Source organism: Perissodus microlepis, chromosome 12 (assembly GCF_051167445.1).
Source record: "Perissodus microlepis isolate ML-2025 ecotype Zambia chromosome 12, ASM5116744v1, whole genome shotgun sequence".
NCBI classification, from domain to species: Eukaryota; Metazoa; Chordata; class Actinopteri; order Cichliformes; family Cichlidae; genus Perissodus; species Perissodus microlepis.
The window spans coordinates 36,966,300-36,985,783 of record NC_140472.1 but is presented as its reverse complement, the minus strand read 5'-3'; the positions used below and the strand labels follow the sequence as shown (position 1 = coordinate 36,985,783).

Below are 19,484 nucleotides of genomic sequence, written 5' to 3'. Positions count from 1 at the left end.
AAAGGTTGAATGTGTGCGTGTGTGTCTGTCTGTCTGTCTGTCTGTGTGTGTGTGTGTCTGTGTGTGTGCGTGCGTGTGTGTGCGTGTGTGTGTGTGTGTCACTGATCCCAGCGCAGATTCATCCACACAGGATGAATCTGGTCAAAATTTGTTCACCATCACTCATATTTCAGACACTGAAGTTGCTAAACTAATTACAGGTTTAAAACAAATCTAAAGCACTTGATGTATTTGGTATTAACACAAATTTCCTAAAGGAAAATATGGATCTGTTTATATTCAAAACTCATGTTTTGAATATGTCATTCGAACACTCCATTGTTCCAACAGATTGGAAAATTGCTGCAGTTACACCAATTTTCAAAGCAGGTATGAAGACTGACATGGCTAATTATTGCCCCATAAGCATACTCCCGGTCATATCTAAAATAGCTGAGAAGTGGGTGGTTAAACTCCTCACTGCTCACCTAGAAAACACCCAGCCCTCATTACATCCATCGCAGTTTGGCTTTCGGGCACATCACTCCACAGATACTGCCCTGTGTATGTTAGTGGAGAACTCGAAGAGCCTGCTGGACAAGCGTCCCTGTGTTGGAGCTGTATTTTTAGATCTGAAGAAGGCTTTCGACTCTGTAAACCATCAGATATTGTTGTCCAGATAGACTCAGTTTAATATCTCCAGTCAGGCTCTTCAGTGGTTTGCCTCATATCTCTCACACAGGAAACAGTGTGTGGTGTTGGATGGGGTTCAATCTCCATATTTAGACTGTGATACAGGGGTTCCTCAAGGATCTGTTCTTGGGCCCTTATTGTTCTCTCTTTTTATCAATAACTTACCTGAAGTCTTTCCAAATATATTTGCTCAAATGTATGCGGATGATGCAGTTATATATACGCAAGCAAATAGTGTCCAGCAGGGGGCAAAAGATCTTACAGCTGCTTTAGCATTAATGCATAGCTGGCTGGAGGACTCATGCCTAATGTTGAACACCTCAAAAACTGTCTGCATGTATTTTTCAAAACGTCCCTGAAACTTGAAGCAGTCAAACATATTCCTGGATGGAGCAGAGCTTGAATTAGCTCCAGAATTTAAATATCTTGGGGTCATTCTAGACCCAACATTATCCTTCAAGAGTCACATAAATAAAGTGTCCCAGGTACTTAAATTTAATAATCAAAATTTTAATCATATACGTAATAATTTAAATATGAATGTTGCAAAAACTTATTTTTACTCAATGATCATCTCTCATATGGACTATTGTTTGACGTCCTGGTCACTTGTTTGTCCAACAACACTTAAAACTATTGAAAACATTTATAAAAGACGTTTAAAACTACTTGACAAAACACCGACTTCCCACCACCAAAAACATAAATTACTGAACTTCAATAACTTAGTGAAACTTAAAAGAGTGTGTTTAATATATAAAGTCTTACACTCCCTTGCTCCACCACCACTGAAGCAGTTCATTAGGCATAAAGAAAGCTCAGACCGGACCACTCGAGCTACAACCCACAGAGACGTGTTTATACCCCACAGACGGACAGCATTTGGGCAGAACGTCCTCTCTGTCCAGGGAGGCCATCGGTGGAACAGTCGTCCTCCGTTAGCGAATGCGCTACATTCAACTTGTTTAAGGCACAGGTTAAAAACTGGTTATGGACAAATCAAGTGTGTGATCATGTATAAGTTGTATAGTTTTAATGTTTTATTTGGGAACAGAATGGTGTGTATGTGTGAGTTTGGTGATGGAGTTTTTAGATGGAAATATAATAATCTGGTATGTTTACATACATTGTAATTTTTTTTTACATGTATGTTCATTAACATGCACTGTCCTAAATAAAAATAAAATAAAATCTGATTGGCTCCCTGTATCCATAATCAGTAAGTAATGCGTTTCATCATCAGAGCTGCTCCTGCTGATCGTTATTGATCAGTTTTGGTTTCATCTGAACAGATCATCTGCAGCGCCCCCGTCGCCCCACCGGGGAACTGCAAACTGCTGCAGGTAGTACAGGACGTCAGGCCTGGTTCTTTCACAGTAAAAGTACAGCAGTCTGAACGTGTTGTTAAATATACGTAAACATCCTGACACAAATCCAAAAATCTGAATCTGTAACAAGAAAAGTCTGTAAACTGACAATGACAGCGAGGCAAGCAAAGGTAAGAAGCAGAGCACGTGTCACTTCCTGTCGTGTCTGCAGCTCGTTGTTTCGACTAATGTGTCGTTCGCTCAGTTGAAGAAAACCCAGCTTGAGAGGCAAAGTCACACCTGGACAGGTGCCTCAGAGAAATCGGCAGGGGGCGATATAACCCCAACCCAGCCTGCAGTAATATTGGCCAATCAGAAGCCTGCAAAAGAACCTCAGCGTGCACACCTTTGATCACACAAAATCTGTTCTAGTTCATTGTCAGAGAGCTAGCCTGGGTTCACCACCCACAGAGGTGCGAACAGCGCCTCCAGTGGGTTTTAGTCTCTGCAGCAATCCTGCGAGCGCCCCCTACTCCAGTCGGACACGTTATGAGACGACGCTGATGATCAAACCTGAAAATCTGTACCAGGTAAATAATCTGACAGAAGAACAAGCAGAGTATCGTTAATCTGGTGATTTGTGACCGAGTGCTATAATACAGATTTGAATGGCAGACAATGACTTTGTGTCTGAGCGCTCAGAGCTGCTGTCATACGGTGGCTGTGAGACTTTAGAGACTGTATCCATGGAAACATTACAGCTTCCTGTCCCACCGCCCAATGAAGGAGACATGAAATCAGATCAGAGAGAATGAATGTGATTGGTTGATTAGGTGTTCAGGTGTGTGTTCTGTGTTTGCAGCAGTAGATCAGAATCCTCCCCTGCATCAGCACTCGAACGTGAACATCTGACCATGAATACACGTGCAGTGGGACCTGCTAGAGCTATAAAGCTGGCCTTCACCTGACCAGGTGATGTGCTCAGCATCCGTTACCATGGGGATTTAGCAGGTGAAGAGCGAACACTCGCTGGCGTTAATCAACTTTCAGGACTCCGGGTCTGAATTTACAAACCTGTCTGGCTGGGGTTTTATTGTGAAGGGCTGCACCGGAAGTGTGTGTGGTTGCGAGCGTGCTTGGAGCCTCCCTGCAGCGGAGCAGAGAGGAGGAGGAGAAGGAGGAGAACGAGCTGAAGGTCACAGCTGGAGTAGCATCATCAGCATCGATCGATCCTGTGATCGATCATCGGCCGCTGATCGGTCACAGCAGCAGCGAGACACACCAGCAGCCTCCGCCTGTCTCCGCCCGCCTCTCCGCCATGGGGAACCGGGGGATGGAGGAGCTGATCCCGCTGGTGAACCGGCTGCAGGATGCCTTCTCCGCCATCGGCCAGAACTCCAGCCTCGACCTGCCGCAGATCGCGGTGGTGGGCGGTCAGAGCGCTGGCAAGAGCTCGGTGCTCGAGAACTTCGTGGGCAAGTGAGTCCACCTGTGTGTGTGTGCGTGTGTACCTGTTTAGATATCTTTGTGGGTACTAAAAATGGGAACGTTCCCATGCTTGTTATGGTTAGGTTCTTTTTGATGGTTCGGGTAAGCAGCTGGGGGAAGCTTAGAGGCTCTCATTAAGATATTAAAACGAGAATGCGTGTGTGTGTGTGTGTGTGCCCACCTGTCTGTTTGAGCTGGGGGTGGGGTGGAGATTTTTCTTCCTTCTGTTCAGCCCTTTGAAACACATTCAGGTGGAGGTGTGACGTTTGGTTGGAGGTGGAGGGGGTGTGATGTTCAGGTGGAGGTGTCACGGCGCTGGAGCAGAGTTACCGACCCGCTCATGAGCTGGTAAATGGACTGATTCTTACACAGCGCTTTTCTACGCTCAAACATGCTACACCCACCCATCCATCCACCAACACCCGTGCAACCACACAAGCACTTTCTTCTATGCTTTAGGTGCTAACTAGGTAACATTCGCTCTGATGGATGCATCGCAGACATACTTGTGGTTAGTATCTTGGTAAATGGCTTGTATTTGTATAGCGCTTTACATATCCAGTCATCCACTTCTTCCATGTACAAATTGGCCACGATGGGTGAAACTGGGCAGCCCACGGCAAACCCATGTTTCTGCCTGTAGAACTGACCCTTGTATGTGAAGTAGGTGGAGTGAAGACACAGTTCAAACACACTTGGTGGATGCTGAGAGTGGTCCTGTTGCTGAGGTTGGGGTCATCCTGTAATCTCTTACGAACTAACTCCAACGCTTCTGTGACTGGGATGCAAGTGAAGAGAGATGTAACGTAACGAACTGACCTCCCAGCCCATTGTTCCTTCAGTGGGCTGGTTTCAGTCATTATGCAAACGTCCTGTTTATAAGATTGGGGAAACCTGCAGTAACCTGCAGTAAGCTGAGACTGAAGAAGGCACTTGTAAGCTGCAGAGGAGGAGGTGGCAGCAGGGTGGAGGATGGTGGATCTGTGCAGATAGAAACTGTGTGTGTCTCTGAGGTCTGTAGTTTGAGTCCTGCTGGAAGATGGCATGTGATTGGCTGAATATTTTTATCTTCACTCTGAGAATGGGTGGGGGTGGGGGGTGGGGTCTCTGTCTGCATCTCTGCTCTTATTGGTTGCTTCAGGTCACATGAGTCAGGAGGCTTTTGGTCAGGGCAGCATCGTATGACAATATCAGCGTGATGTGTGTGAGCTGACTGCAGAGGACTCACACTGCAGCACACAGACACACACACAGACACACACACACACACACAGACACACACAGACAGACACACACAGACACACAGACACACACACACAGACACACACACACACAGACAGACACACAGACAGACACACACACACAGACACACACACACACAGACACACACACACACACACACACACACACACACAGACACACACACACACAGACACACACAGACACACAGACAGACACACACACACACACTCACACTGTGAGGATGTCGTGACGATGCTTTTCTTCAAGCCTCTCGGAGGGATTCCCATCACACAGCTCACAGTGTGTTTCATTGAATGGCAGACTTGAGTGGGCCACAGTGTAACCATCTCTGTCCTGCCTCCTCTATAACACATTTCCTTCAGTTACGTAAGTGAAGGGGATGTGATGCAGCACGACAAAAGAAAACCATCCATCCCAGCGTAGCACCTCCCTCTCCCTGCCACCTCCGGGGTCCGTGACGCCGCCCCCTGCGGGGCATCATCCAACTGCAACTCATGTGTTTGAACTCTCTTATGTCATTTAACCAGCACGTCCCTGACATCAACATGTCTTTTTCAAGGCAGAGCCAAGTTAGAAGGCACAGCATTACACTCTTCAGTCACAGACGTCTGTGTGAGCAGACCAGTGACTTCCCCTTTCTGTCACTGTTAACCAGTGAAACTGCACTTTAAACTCCAAGATATGAGAAAACGAAAGTAAATATTAGGGCTGGGCGATATATCGTGTTTTTAAATATATCGATATATTTTTTTTATACGAGATATGAGATATGACAATATGTTACTACATTACGTTACAATTATACTTGTGGAGCCGCAAGTTTGCCTCTCTTTCGTCCACTTTTGTCTCTACGCAACGTTACTCTGCCTCGCCTCTCCTTCACTGAACACAACTCCCCCATCGCTTCACCTGCAGGTGTAATGCCTCTTCATAAATCACAGACACTCAGAAAGGTTGGCTTTTCGTGGTTTATTCTGCAGAAGACATAAAACACACTCAACATGTGTCTTCTGATGGTACCAGCAATTGTAGCTCCCTCACAGTGCAAACGCGCCTTGTGTTGACAGACTTACAATTTACTTCTTAATAAAGAAAAGTTGGAAAATAATCATTTCTCCCATTTTACAGTCTGTCACACTGAACTTGTATACAAAAAGAAATCTTATAACCCATAAAAATACATTTCACAACCGTATAAAACAAAATAACAGGATAACAGAAGTCTCAGTAAACAGTATCACCGGCTAAACATTTCCCTCTAGTGGACAAATTACGGTAGAGCACTACATTTTTGCATGCTTGAGCTTTACAGACAAAATGACCGTTAACAAGCTCACGTAGCTGCAGCAGACAAAACACCCTCAACATGTGTCTTCTGAAGGTACCAGCAATTGTAGCTCCTGCAATGTAAAGCAAATGTCACAAAAAAGCACAGAAAAACAGTAAGTCCAGCTATGCGCAGCAACCACTAGGGGGCCGGCAAAAGCTTACTGCAAAAGAGCATAGATACGGCAGAAACACTGTTTAACAGCAACCAACCTTTGTTTCAGTTACACAGTAGCGTTCTAACATCAATACAAATCTATATACATCAACATGTACAACCTATGTAACAACATTTACACCAGAAACCATAAAGATGCCAGAGCCTTTCATTACAGAACTTACCCTCACAGTGCAAACGGGCCTTGTGAGGAACAGAAGCCTTAGAAGCTTCTAAACGCCAGAGCGAGATCCGGTTGCTGGATTTTCAAAATAAAATACAACAAAGATGATAAAATTCACACTTAAAATAATAATTAAGACCAGGTAAGTACATGTTTTTCCAGATGTATTTTTAACTCTGTTATACTCACCCCCACTGAATTTTATCAAATTTGAGCCTCAGGTACCAAAGGCACCCACACTGGTACACACCAACCAAACAGAGGTCAAAAATCACAAACACCAACTAAACGTATCCCTAAGGATGAAGTGGGATTGGAGCAGCGCTAAACTCCCAACCCAGCAACTGGCAGCAGAGTGCCTGAAATACACCCTACCAATAACCCCTTACAAGGTGTGTACCACGGCTCAACAGGGAAAAAAAAAATGCAGAGTACATAACAGCAAGTACAAATCCCATCACTCAGGTAGACATATAAACAAAACATCTGGATCAGTCTATTCACTGGTTTGAGAAGTCGCCCAAGTCTGGTTCTGATCTGGAAAGCATCCCCGGTTTGGCCATAGTCAACCTTTGGGGACTGAGCAATGGCATGAGCAACTATATCCACCGCTACCTCAGGTGTAGTAGAGCATACTTGTACACCCTCCCCACAGCTCGTAGCAATATTGACCTCTTGGGATGCCGTGCTAGAACCAGCTTGGTCAAAGTCCACTTCAACAGACAAGCCCGATGCGGCTGGCAGGACTGAATCCATGCTTGAAACATCAGTAACATCTCCCTGAGACCGGCTGGACTCCGTCAACTGCGACTCCCATGCAATTGTCCTCTCTCCAGGGTCCAAAGGTTCAGAGACAACCTCCAGGTCAGCTGTCCCATCCATGGCATCGGGTGAGCAGTCACCATCAGCACCAACACAGCTCACAGCAGAGGCATTCAAATCTCCCTCCCCATACGCAGCCCACACCAGAGACTCTGAGGAGCTCACTTATCGATTGACTCTCAAAATTAGCACCCTGGTCGCTGTGCATCCTTTCCAGAAAGCCGAACACACAGAAGTACCTGTTCCAGAGAAGCCTTGCAACCTGTTTAGCCGACTGGTCCTTGCATGGGAAGGCCTGCGCCCATCCAGTGAAGTGGTCTGTGATGACCAAGACGTCCACAGACTTGTTGTGTGAAGCCTCAGCCGACCAAAAGTTGATGCAGACCAACTCCAACAGTCTGGACAAGGACACGCTGAGCAAAGGAGCACGCCCCTCTGGTTAGATGGTCTTACTGACTACGCAGCGCTGGCATCCCTGTACATGGCCTCTCACGTCACGCCCAAGGTTCAACCAGAGAAATCTCTTTCTAGCCAGGTCTAAACTCCTGAACTGGCCCTGGTGACCAGCATCATCATGGATCCCTCTGAGGACCTCGGCCTTCAACGAGTCAGGAACCACGAACTGCAGTCGTCTGTTACCTGATATCTGGTCTCTGGAGACTCTGTACAACACACCGTTGTTGAGGACCAGCTTCTCCCAGTGGCTCAGGTATCTTTTAACAAGGACCGGGTCCCCTACCCGCTCTCTCCTTGAGGGTCTCCTGTGTCTCTCAACGTAGAAGACGACGTGGGAAAGCACGTATTCAATTGTATTCTATTGAATCTATTGTAAAAAAAAAATCAAAACAAAAGAAAACAAACTTTCTGTTATTTCATTCCCTGGGGAGTCTTTACAGTTAACAAACATCGAGCCCCTGGGCCGTATATTTGACACCCCTGATATAGTGAGTGAAGAAGAAACACCCAGTGCATCATGGGAATCCCCCAGCAGCCTACACCTGAGGATTCAGGGTCACCTGATCCAAAAAGGAAAGTTTGAATCTTAAAAGCAGAGCTAGTGTCTGTCAGCAGCCAACGTGCAAAATAAGAGAGGGCTAAAAAAGACCCAGTCAGAGGAGCTCAGATCATAGCAGCTGTTTGAAGATATTCAGAGTTCATATTCAAACTGAAGCGGTCCAGTGATGTGTGCAGTGAGTTTGATGGGACATGTGAAGAGCTGTGATCTGCAGAGTCTGACAGTGGAGGCAGCGTGCACATCAATAATATCACTATAATCAAGGTTAAGAATATAACCTGTGCACGTTTTTACTAACTGCTGACTGGTAAACCAAAACTTTTCATAATAAACTCAAATCTAAAGTTTGCACTCAGTGCTCTGTCTGAACTTTGTCGTCCAACCGAACACTCAAATATTTATAGGATTACACACTTTCAACATAATCTCCCAGTTTATAAAAACCAATCTGTGAGTGATTTCTGGAAAACAGGATGAATTTGGTTTTATTAGCATTAATAACTAACTTTAAGCTGCACAATAAAGTCTGCAGCCACTGCAATGCAGTTTAAAGCACCTCAACAGGATGATTCAGAGTCGAGTGAGTCGGCCTACGGTACAGCGTCATCTGCAGAAAGGTGCATTTTAGCTGCAGATTTATTATTAATACAAATATCAAATAAATCAGCGACGTTGTTGGGCTCAGCCTGCCCTTGGTAGGGTCTCCCAAGGACAACTGGGCCTGGTTTAAGGCCAGAACGAGTGTGAATAACACGACCTCTGAAAAAGCACTTTGGTGGTACCAAAGACACGGCTCAGCCTGTCCTTCGCAAAGTCGATCAGACAGCCAGAGGCTTACAGACATTGTTCAGAATCTAATGATCAATAAAATTATGTACAGTCGTGTCCTCTGGTACTAGCTCGTATCTTTGTTCCTCCTCACAGGGACTTCCTCCCTCGTGGATCCGGCATCGTCACTCGGCGTCCCCTCGTGCTGCAGCTCATCAACTGTCCCACAGGTGAGACTCACAGTGCAGAGACACGCGGTTCGTCCGTGCGGTGTCTGATCTGATCGTGTGATGTATATTGATCAGAGTATGCCGAGTTCCTGCACTGCAAAGGGAAGAAGTTCACGGACTTTGATGAAGTTCGTCAGGAGATTGAAGCTGAAACGGATCGAGTGACGGGGCAGAACAAAGGCATCAGTCCGGTCCCCATCAACCTCAGAGTCTACTCCCCCAATGGTAACACACACACACACACACACACACACACACACACACACACACACACACACACACACACACACACCTGTCCTGGTCCTGACTCTGCTGTCTGTCCTCAGTCCTGAACCTGACTCTGGTGGATCTTCCTGGGATGACGAAGGTCGCAGTGGGCGACCAGCCACCCGACATCGAGCACCAGATCAGAGACATGATCATGCAGTTCGTTACTAAGGAAAACTGCCTCCTATTGGCTGTTTCCCCAGCCAACTCTGACCTTGCTAACTCTGACGCCCTGAAGATCGCTAAGGAGGTTGACCCACAAGGTAAGGCTCCTGACAGCTCCACCTGCATCTTTCACCTGTACTGTTCTTTCCTGAACTAAATAAAGTGTTTCGGTAATGTCGCGCAGGTCTGAGGACCATTGGGGTCATCACCAAACTGGATCTGATGGATGAAGGGACCGACGCCAGAGACATCCTGGAGAACAAACTGCTGCCGCTACGAAGAGGTACAGATGCATGACATTACACCAAACCCTCTCATTGGTTGGTGGTCAGCTGTCTGCTCAGTCAGATTTGAAGTCACCTCAAACAGTTTCATTTCAAATTTCACTCAATGTGGAGGTGAAGAGACAGAACAGGCTCCAGCTGAGCAGACAGAGACAATACGAGACTTTCACTGTGTCAGGTTACATCGGGGTCGTGAATCGCAGTCAGAAAGACATTGATGGGAAGAAAGACATCACCGCAGCCCTGCAGGCCGAGAGGAAGTTCTTCCTATCTCACCCAGCTTACCGTCACCTGGCGGACCGCATGGGCACCGCCTACCTGCAGAAGATTCTCAACCAGGTAAATGCACAAGATCTCTCCCAAGTCTTTCTGACTGCAAGGATTTCAAATCTGTCTTTCCACAGGGCTGGGCAGTGAGTTCTGTTAGCTTAGCACAAACACTGTCTGATTTTTGAGGAAGTTATGAGGAGCAGGATTCTGGATTTAACAGGGAGCCAATGAAGGGACGGCGATACAGGAGAAATCTGCTCTCTTTCTAGTCCCTGTCAGGACTCTTGCTGCAGCATTTTGGATTAACTGCAAATGGAAGAAAGCAGTCTTACATATTTGTTTAATATGTGCGTTGAAGGACATGTCCTGGTCAAAAATGACTCCAAGGTTCCTCACAGCGTTACTGGAGGCCAAGGTAATGCCATCCAGAGTAAGAATCTGCTTAGATACCATATTTCTAAGCTTTTCAGGGCCGAGTACAATAACCTCAGTTTGATCTGAATTAAGAAGCAGAAAGTTAGCGGCCATCCAGGTCTTTATGTCTTTAAGACATTCCTGCAGTTTAACTAATTGGTGTGTGTTATCTGGCTTCATGGACAGATAGAGCTGGGTGTCATCTGCATAGCAGTGTAAATGTATGCTATGTCTTCTAATGATGCTGCCTAAGGGAAGCATGTATAATGTAAACAGAATTGGTCCTAGCACTGAACCCTGTGGAACTCCATAATTAACCTCAGTGTGTGAAGAGGACTCTCCATTTACATGCACAAACTGGAGTCTATTAGATAGATATGATACAAACCACTGCCTTTAATTCCACCTATGTTCTGATGTCAGTGATAAATAACAGAGCACCTCTCTGCTACCTCCAGCAACTGACCAATCACATCCGGGACACGTTGCCGGCGTTGCGCAGTAAACTGCAGAGTCAGCTGCTTTCCATTGAGAAGGAGGTGGAGGAGTACAAGAACTTCAGACCGGATGACCCGAGCCGCAAGACCAAGGCCTTGCTGCAGTAAGGACCAGCACAGATATTCACCTACGGCTCTCTTTAACATGCAGTTACAACGATTCAACGTGTCAAGATTCAACATGCATCATGCCAAGCTATGCGTTTTCTCTACACTCTACCAGTGTAGAGAAAACGCATAGCTTGGCATGAATGATTTCACAGCATATGTTTAAGGACTAATGAACAAGTCTGAATTTACTTTGGACACACAGGGTCTACAGTATACTTACAGACTCAAGTATACACATACACACTGATATTTGGTTGTCTCTTAGCAAGTTGCTCATCAAGCAGACACTTTTGGTATCAACAGGCTTCCAGATGATATTTGACATCTCTTCTTGGTAGAGTTCATTTAAACTCGGTTCCTTTACAGAGCCGGCTTTTAAGGTCTCCCATTTTCAACAGGGTTGAAGTCAGTTAATGTTAGCCTGCTTTATCCATTCCTAGTGTTAATGTGTGTTTGTCCCCAACTGTGTCCACGTTTCAACCCTGTAGTTACTGATTGAAGGTTACTCCATTACTTGAACAACTTTGTGTAATGTACCACTGGCACCAACCAGCCCAGAGCACGATGCTGCCTCCACTATGCGTGCTTGCTGCTGCAGTGCTCCTGCGTTTGAAAGCCTCAGCTTTACCTCTTGGACCGATTTTAGACCCCGAGTGACCCCGAGTGCATCAAACACATCCTTTTTATCACTAAGGAGACGTTAACAAGCCTCGTCATGTAAAAAGATATCGCAGAACATCTGAGGAGCTTGGAAAGAAATTTTCTTCCGAGAAGCTTCTCCAGTTCCAGACCAAAGGGTGGAGAGTCCCAGATTTTAGCCCTATGGGAGTGTCCCTTAATGAGATCGTTGACACAATATTGACCGTGGTGCCTCATCACATGAGCCAAGGTGTGAAAACAGGTGTGGGTCATTATCAGCAGAGGCTCCAGATGAACCCACTGTGAAACCTAGCCCCACCCTATCATGTGACTCACTGAGGTCAGATGACCCAGGATGTGAGTGGGTGTGTGAAGGATCTCAAAACTGGATTATAGATGGCAGTTGGTGTCGTAAGCCCCGCCCTCTGTTCCAGGATGGTCGTTCACAGTGGAGTAAATCTGTGTCCACTGTGAACGACCATCTTTGAACATGCGATGAGGCACATGATCAATAGTGGGTCAACGACCCTCTTGGGGACACTCCCATTAGGACTTGAATCTGGGACTCACCATCATTAGATTTATGAGACACTATATATGTAGAAGTCATGCTCTGCAGTGAGTCCACCCTGGAAAAGGAAGAGTTCGAAGAACTCGTTAGAAACGCCCAAAACGACATTCCTGCCTGTGACGAGCGGAAATCTCTGACCACAGTTCTATGAAGGCAGCTGAAGGAGGGGCTGTGTGCAGTTGCTGGTGAGCTGCTGTGTTGATAAGCTAGAGAGGACCAAGGGTCGAGGTGACAGTAGAGTCACGAGTGTGATTTCAGGTGAAGGGAGCACGACTAGATGAGCCTACAGGTGTGAGATTTAAGTGTCAGATGTCGGTTGGGTATAACCAGCGCTGTACGTTCACGGCAGGATGGTGCAGCAGTTCGCGGTGGACTTTGAGAAGCGGATCGAAGGGTCCGGGGATCAGGTGGACACCTACGAGCTGTCGGGAGGGGCGAAGATCAACCGCATCTTCCACGAACGCTTCCCCTTCGAACTGGTCAAGGTAAACGTTTCGCTCAGGTGACATCATCGCACCATGTGCGACATCATGCCGGTTCAGTGTGCAGCAGGACTTCCTGTGGCAGGCGAGTGATGTCATAAATGTGTTTGTGCAGCTGGAGAGTGACGAGAAGACTCTTCGTAAGGAGATCAGCTACGCCATCAAGAACATCCACGGGATCAGGTGGGTTTGTTTCTAAAGTCCTGCCTGATTGTAATATCAAACCTCGGTAAAAAATCCCTGTGTTTATTCTGTCTGCAGCCTGCCTGCAGTACCTCCACTGTACAGCAGGGGGTGCAGTGCGCATGCTACCTGTTCATTTCTCTCGGCACGTTCTTCCTGTTTGTATTCATGGATTATTAGCTTGTCATCTTTGAGGGCGCTGCCACTCAAAGATGTCTTCATCCGCTGAATAATCGACATTAGAGTGCGAGTTTCATCCATAAACATCTGCCAATGTTATCCTGGGAACGTGTGTGTGTGTGTGTGAGACGCTGTTACAGAGAAACAGTTACACTAACTGTGCTCAGACAGCAGACGTGCGTCCCTGCAGCTTACTGTAACAAGTGCTGCATAGCTTTGATCTTTTTTCTATTCAGTTCAATTTTATTTACACAGCGCCAAATCACAACAACAGTCGCCTCGAGGTGCTTTATATTGTACAGCAGCGGTCCCCAACCCCCGGGCCTCAGACTGGTACCGGTCCGTGAGTCGTTTGGTACCGGGCCGCGAGAGTTGAGGCTCAGGTGTGAAATGTATAGTTTTCAGGGTTTTTATCGGTTTTCAGCGTTATTTTATCGTTTTTATCGTTTACTCGGTTTTCCTGGGTCTTTTCACGTGTGTTCAATTCAATTCAATTCAATTTTATTTATATAGCGCCAAATCACAACAAAAGTTGCCTCAAGGCGCTTCATAGATACAGAGAAAAACCCAACAATCATATGACCCCCTATGAGCAAGCACTTTGGCGACAGTGGGAAGGAAAAACTCCCTTTTAACAGGAAGAAACCTCCGGCAGAACCAGGCTCAGGGAGGGGCGGCCATCTGCTGCGACCGGTTGGGGTGAGAGAAGGAAGACAGGATAAAAGACATGCTGTGGAAGAGAGACAGAGGTTAATAACAGATATGATTCAATGCAGAGAGGTCTATTAATACATAGTGAGTGAGAAAGGTGACTGGAAAGGAAAAACTCAATGCATCATGGGAATCCCCCGGCAGCCTACGTCTATTGCAGCATAACTAAGGGAGGATTCAGGGTCACCTGGTCCAGCCCTAACTATATGCTTTAGCAAAAAGGAAAGTTTTAAGCCTAATCTTAAAAGTAGAGATAGTTTCTGTCTCCTGAATCCAAACTGGAAGCTGGTTCCACAGAAGAGGGGCCTGAAAACTGAAGGCTCTGCCTCCCATTCTACTTTTAAATACTCTAGGAACAACAAGTAGGCCTGCAGAGCGAGAGCGAAGTGCTCTAATAGGGTGATATGGTACTACAAGGTCATTAAGATAAGATGGGGCCTGATTATTTAAGACCTTGTATGTGAGGAGCAGGATTTTGAATTCAATTCTGGACTTAACAGGAAGCCAATGAAGGGAAGCCAAAACAGGAGAAATCTGCTCTCTCTTTCTAGTCCCTGTCAGTACTCTTGCTGCAGCATTTTGGATTAGCTGAAGGCTTTTCAGTGAGTTTTTTGGACATCCTGATAATAATGAATTACAGTCGTCCAGCCTGGAAGTAATAAATGCATGAACTAGTTTTTCAGCGTCACTCTGAGACAGGATATTTCTAATTTTAGAGATGTTGTGCAAATGGAAGAAAGCAGTCTTACATATTTGTTTAATATGTGCGTTGAAGGACATGTCCTGGTCAAAAATGACTCCAAGGTTCCTCACAGCGTTACTGGAGGCCAAGGTAATGCCATCCAGAGTAAGAATCTGGTTAGATACCATATTTCTAAGCTTTTCAGGGCCGAGTACAATAACCTCAGTTTGATCTGAATTAAGAAGCAGAAAGTTAGCGGCCATCCAGGTCTTTATGTCTTTAAGACATTCCTGCAGTTTAACTCATTGGTGTGTGTTATCTGGCTTCATGGACAGATAGAGCTGGGTGTCATCTGCATAGCAGTGAAAATGTATGCTATGTCTTCTAATGATGCTGCCTAAGGGAAGCATGTATAATGTAAACAGAATTGGTGTTATGAATAAATCTTCTTTTTTTCGGTACCGGTACTAGTTTCATTTTGTTGTATTCATCCGCGACACCTTAAAGGCCGGTCCATGAAAATATTGTCGGGCATAAACCGGTCCGTGGCGCAAAAAAAGTTGGGGACCGCTGTTGTACAGTATATCCTATAATAATAGATACAGAGAAAAACCCAACAATCATATGACCCCCTATGAGCAAGCACTTTGGCGACAGTGGGAAGGAAAAACTCCCTTTTAACAGGAAAAACCAGGCTCAGGGAGGGGCGGGGCCATCTGCTGTGATTGGTTGGGGTGAGAGAAGGAGGACAGGATAAAGACATGCTGTGGAAGAGAGACAGAGATTAATGAGTGTGTGTCGCTGTGCTCGCAGAATTCTAATCCTTTAATTGTCCCACAAAGGGGGAAATTTGGTTGTATCAGCAGCAAAAACACACAAACAGACTAGAAACAGAAACACAATTTTTACATATTTACATCTTGGACAATAGCAAAGCAGAGTACTGTACAGTTATTAAAATTAGAGTACAGATAAGTGGCAAACCCAGGTTGTAGTGTGAAATGGAAAACTGAATACAGGGGTGAGTGTGAATGCGCTCACCTGTGCGCTCACCTGTGCGCTCACCTGTGCGCTCACCTGTGCGCTCACCTGTGCGCTCACCTGTGCGCTCACCTGTGCTCAGGACGGGTCTGTTCACCCCTGACATGGCGTTCGAGACGATCGTGAAGCGTCTGATCGCTCAGCTCAAAGAGCCGTGTCAGAAATGTGTCGACATGGTGATCAGCGAGCTCGTCAACACCGTCAGGCAGTGCACGCAGAAGGTACTACACATACTACGAGTACTATCATCGCACAGTACTAAGCGCTAATACACAGTACTGACTACAGTGACCTTTGACCTCCTCCTGCCTGCAGCTGGCTCAGTATCCGATGCTCAGAGAGGAGATGGAGAGGATCGTCACTCAGCACATCAGAGACCGAGAGAGCCGCTCCAAAGAGCAGGTTGGTCACATGACACCGTCGCCATCTTGGTATGATCCTGACCATCGCAGTTCAGGCACTGGGGAGTCGTGGCCTATCCCAGCTGTCATTGGGTGAGAGGCGGGGCTCACCTTAGCAGGTGGGCAGGCTGTGACAGGGCCGTCCTCTTCACCGCCACCAAGTCATAGAAGATTTGCAGGATACGTGCACATCACCTGTGTCACATGCCGCTGATGGCTGTCCGTCTCCCTCCTCAGGTGATGCTGCTGATCGACATCGAGCTGGCCTACGTGAACACAAACCACGAGGACTTCATCGGCTTCGCAAAGTAAGACCCTTAAACCGACTTCCTGTCAGGCTCACCTGTATCCCTGACACACAGGTACAGGTGTGTCACCTATCTGATACACCACCTGAGCTGTGTGAACACTCACCTGGGGTGTGTGTGTGTGTGTGTGTGTGTGTGTGTGTGTCAGCGCTCAGCAGAAAAGCAGTCAGATGAACAAGAAGAAGGCAGCAGGAAACCAGGTGAGTGTGTGCAGGTATCCTGGGAAAGGAGGAGCAACACGATGAAGTGTGGGAGGACGCCATCTTTAACCTCTTTTTCTTCCTCTGTCTCTAATGCCTCTGTTGCCACGGCAACCAGGATGAGATCATGGTGAGTGTGTGTGTTCTTGTGTAGCTAATGTAATGGGGAGGGTGAGGGTGCACCTTTGTTGGAGCTGGTTTACTGGAAACACGAAGCAGGCGTTAACCTGGTGTCACTGACCTGTGATATGCAGGTTTAAAGCAACCTTTGACCTTTGATCTGGATTTGAATCCTCCTCCTGAGGTGGTTCGTGATGTTGGTCCAGGTGTTATTTGATCTTGACCTGATACCAAACGTCCAGGTTTCTGCGGTGACTGCAGCCCAACGTCAGATGTTTTCACGTTTTAGCTAGCAGGCAGTCTGCGATTAGTGACATCATCAGCAGTCACATGTTTTACTGATGCCGTGCGCAGGTGATCCGTAAAGGCTGGCTCACCATCAACAACATCGGCATCATGAAGGGCGGAGCCAAAGAGTACTGGTTCGTCCTGACTGCTGAGACGCTGTCCTGGTACAAAGATGATGAGGTAACACACACTGGCACAGAAACCTGCACAAACGCATGCTCACACCTGCACCGTGCAGCGCTGTGTAGCAGAGCATGATGTTTTATGTACCAGCTGGTTTTGTTTGTGTGCAGAGCTTGTGCCATTATACATGAGACATGTATTTCAAAACTGTCACAATCTGCAGTACAAACCCCGGCTGGACGAGTCATTTCAACAGACCTAATTACCCCTCACAGTCTGCAGGAGGAAACCGTGACAAACACACACATGTAAACACGTTGTTGCTCATTTCCATCAGCAGGTTTTTTGATACCAAAGGAAGGTGTCACATGGATCCAGCACAAACATTTTATTTCTATTTAAAGTTAAATCTAGTTAAATAAAGGTTTACTGAGAGGGCAGAAGCCCAAAAGGCTTTATGCTATTTATCTCACTGCTTTCATTGCGCCTCCTACAGGAGAAAGAGAAGAAGTACATGCTGCCTGTAGACAACCTGAAACTGAAGGACATTGAGAAGAGCTTCATGTCCAGCAAACACATCTTCGCCCTGTTCAACACTGAGCACAGGTCAGTGTGATCAGCCACGTCCACACACTGAGAGGTGCTCCAATAAAACGACGAGCGTCCAGCTCCTACGGTAACGTTTAACAAAGTTAGTTTCCATCTGAGTGTGATGTGCTGTGATCGAACCGAGAACGAAAGCGTGCGGTTAAAAATCTGAAGGTCAGCGAAGATGGAAACTAAACGCAGCGACATTTGGACACACAGCGATGTGCCAGCTGCAGCGGCTCGAAACACATCAGCACAGATGTTTCCGGTGAAGGAGGAGGATTTTAAACTGTTCTCAGTCAAAGTTTAGGCTCTCTGATGGCGCAGACAAACGCCGTCACGTGACAGGAAGTAGACATGGAAAATGGAGACGTGTTTTTCAGCAGCAGATGAGATATGTGTGTGTCGTTGGTTCTGATGATGATCCTGTGATTTATGTCTGATCATAACTGAAACTGTGATGATGTAGGAACGTGTACAAGGACTACCGTCAGCTGGAGCTGGCCAGCGAGTCTCAGGACGAGGTCGACGGCTGGAAGGCGTCTTTCCTACGTGCTGGAGTGTACCCTGAACGCAGCGTGGTACGCCCCAATTTTTACTGTGTTATAACAATATTATTACTGATGTTATTACTTATTACTGCAGTACAATTACATGTAAATACTTTATTCTGTCCTCTCCACACCCTCCATCAGGATAAAGAGAAGGTGAGTCTCTCATGGTGCACTTCAGGTGGAGGTGGTGTGTGTGTGTTTAACAGTCAGCGTGTGCAGGTGGAGGTCGAGGAGGCGAGTGGCGACGGGCAGATCCACAGTCTGGACCCTCAGCTGGAGCGGCAGGTGGAGATCGTCAGGAACCTGGTGGACTCGTACCTTGCCATCATCCACCGCACCATCAGGGACCTGATCCCCAAGACCATCATGCACCTGATGGTCAACAATGTACGACACACACACATACACACAAGGCCATACAGGAAGTCATGTTGTGAGTCACGTGACCTCCTCTCTGCTCCTCAGACGAAGGACTTCATCCACGCTGACCTGCTGGCTCAGCTGTACTCTTGTGGAGACCAGAACACCTTGATGGAGGAGTCCCAGGAACAGGTGAGGCAGCAGGCGGACAGGTGGAGGTGGGAGGGGCTCGGGTTTTAAGCCAATCAGACTCAGACTCTGCTTCTTCCTGCTCTCGTCCAGGCTCAGCACCGCGATGAGATGCTCAGGATGTACCACGCGCTGCGCGAGGGCCTCAGCATCATCGGTGACATCAGCACCTCCACCATCACCACAGCGATGCCTCCGCCTGTTGACGACTCGTGGCTGCAGGTGACGGGGATGCCGTCAGGACGCAGGTATGCCGCTAACAGATGGGCCGTGCTGCGTAACAGACCATGGGCGGCATCGCTGACACTCGGCTGGTCTCTGCAGGTCCCCCATGTCCAGTCCGACCCCCCAGCGCCGGGCCCCTCCTGGCCCTCCTCGTCCAGGTGGTCGTGCCGCCCCGGGTCCCCCCTCCCGTCCGGCGGTGTCACCTGATCCTGGACCCCCACCCTCTATCCCCTCACGACCCAACAGAGCGCCACCACCTGGAGTTCCCAGGTAACGCCCCTCCTAATCCGTGTTTATAACAGGAAACCTGAGGTCACAGAGGTCAGGTGATCAGCAGCACGGTCACAGGCTCCTAGCGTGTGCTGAGTTCAAATGCAGTCAGGACAGGTGAGTTTCTGG

At 47.2% G+C, this 19,484-nt stretch overlaps 1 protein-coding gene across 2 annotated transcripts in view; it reads left to right on the top strand.

The window, feature by feature from the left end:
- The first annotated feature begins 3,093 nt into the window (after window positions 1-3,093).
- LOC146376974 (dynamin-1-like) overlaps window positions 3,094-19,484 on the top strand; it is a 24,907-nt gene continuing 8,516 nt past the window's right edge. The window contains exons 1-23 of one of the 2 annotated variants that reach the window (XM_084945470.1): window positions 3,094-3,458; window positions 3,719-3,815; window positions 9,159-9,232; window positions 9,308-9,457; window positions 9,559-9,762; window positions 9,849-9,947; window positions 10,127-10,287; window positions 11,091-11,233; window positions 12,800-12,935; window positions 13,048-13,115; window positions 15,812-15,950; window positions 16,045-16,131; window positions 16,368-16,438; window positions 16,587-16,638; window positions 16,757-16,768; window positions 17,113-17,226; window positions 17,666-17,775; window positions 18,227-18,338; window positions 18,453-18,464; window positions 18,531-18,698; window positions 18,777-18,863; window positions 18,954-19,108; window positions 19,185-19,355. In XM_084945470.1, the coding sequence (XP_084801596.1) occupies window positions 3,350-3,458; window positions 3,719-3,815; window positions 9,159-9,232; window positions 9,308-9,457; window positions 9,559-9,762; window positions 9,849-9,947; window positions 10,127-10,287; window positions 11,091-11,233; window positions 12,800-12,935; window positions 13,048-13,115; window positions 15,812-15,950; window positions 16,045-16,131; window positions 16,368-16,438; window positions 16,587-16,638; window positions 16,757-16,768; window positions 17,113-17,226; window positions 17,666-17,775; window positions 18,227-18,338; window positions 18,453-18,464; window positions 18,531-18,698; window positions 18,777-18,863; window positions 18,954-19,108; window positions 19,185-19,355 (2,531 nt within the window). In that variant the 5' untranslated portion in view covers window positions 3,094-3,349. The remainder of the gene's footprint in view (window positions 3,459-3,718; window positions 3,816-9,158; window positions 9,233-9,307; window positions 9,458-9,558; window positions 9,763-9,848; window positions 9,948-10,126; window positions 10,288-11,090; window positions 11,234-12,799; window positions 12,936-13,047; window positions 13,116-15,811; window positions 15,951-16,044; window positions 16,132-16,367; window positions 16,439-16,586; window positions 16,639-16,756; window positions 16,769-17,112; window positions 17,227-17,665; window positions 17,776-18,226; window positions 18,339-18,452; window positions 18,465-18,530; window positions 18,699-18,776; window positions 18,864-18,953; window positions 19,109-19,184; window positions 19,356-19,484) is intronic. The other variant, XM_084945471.1, reaches the window with a different exon arrangement.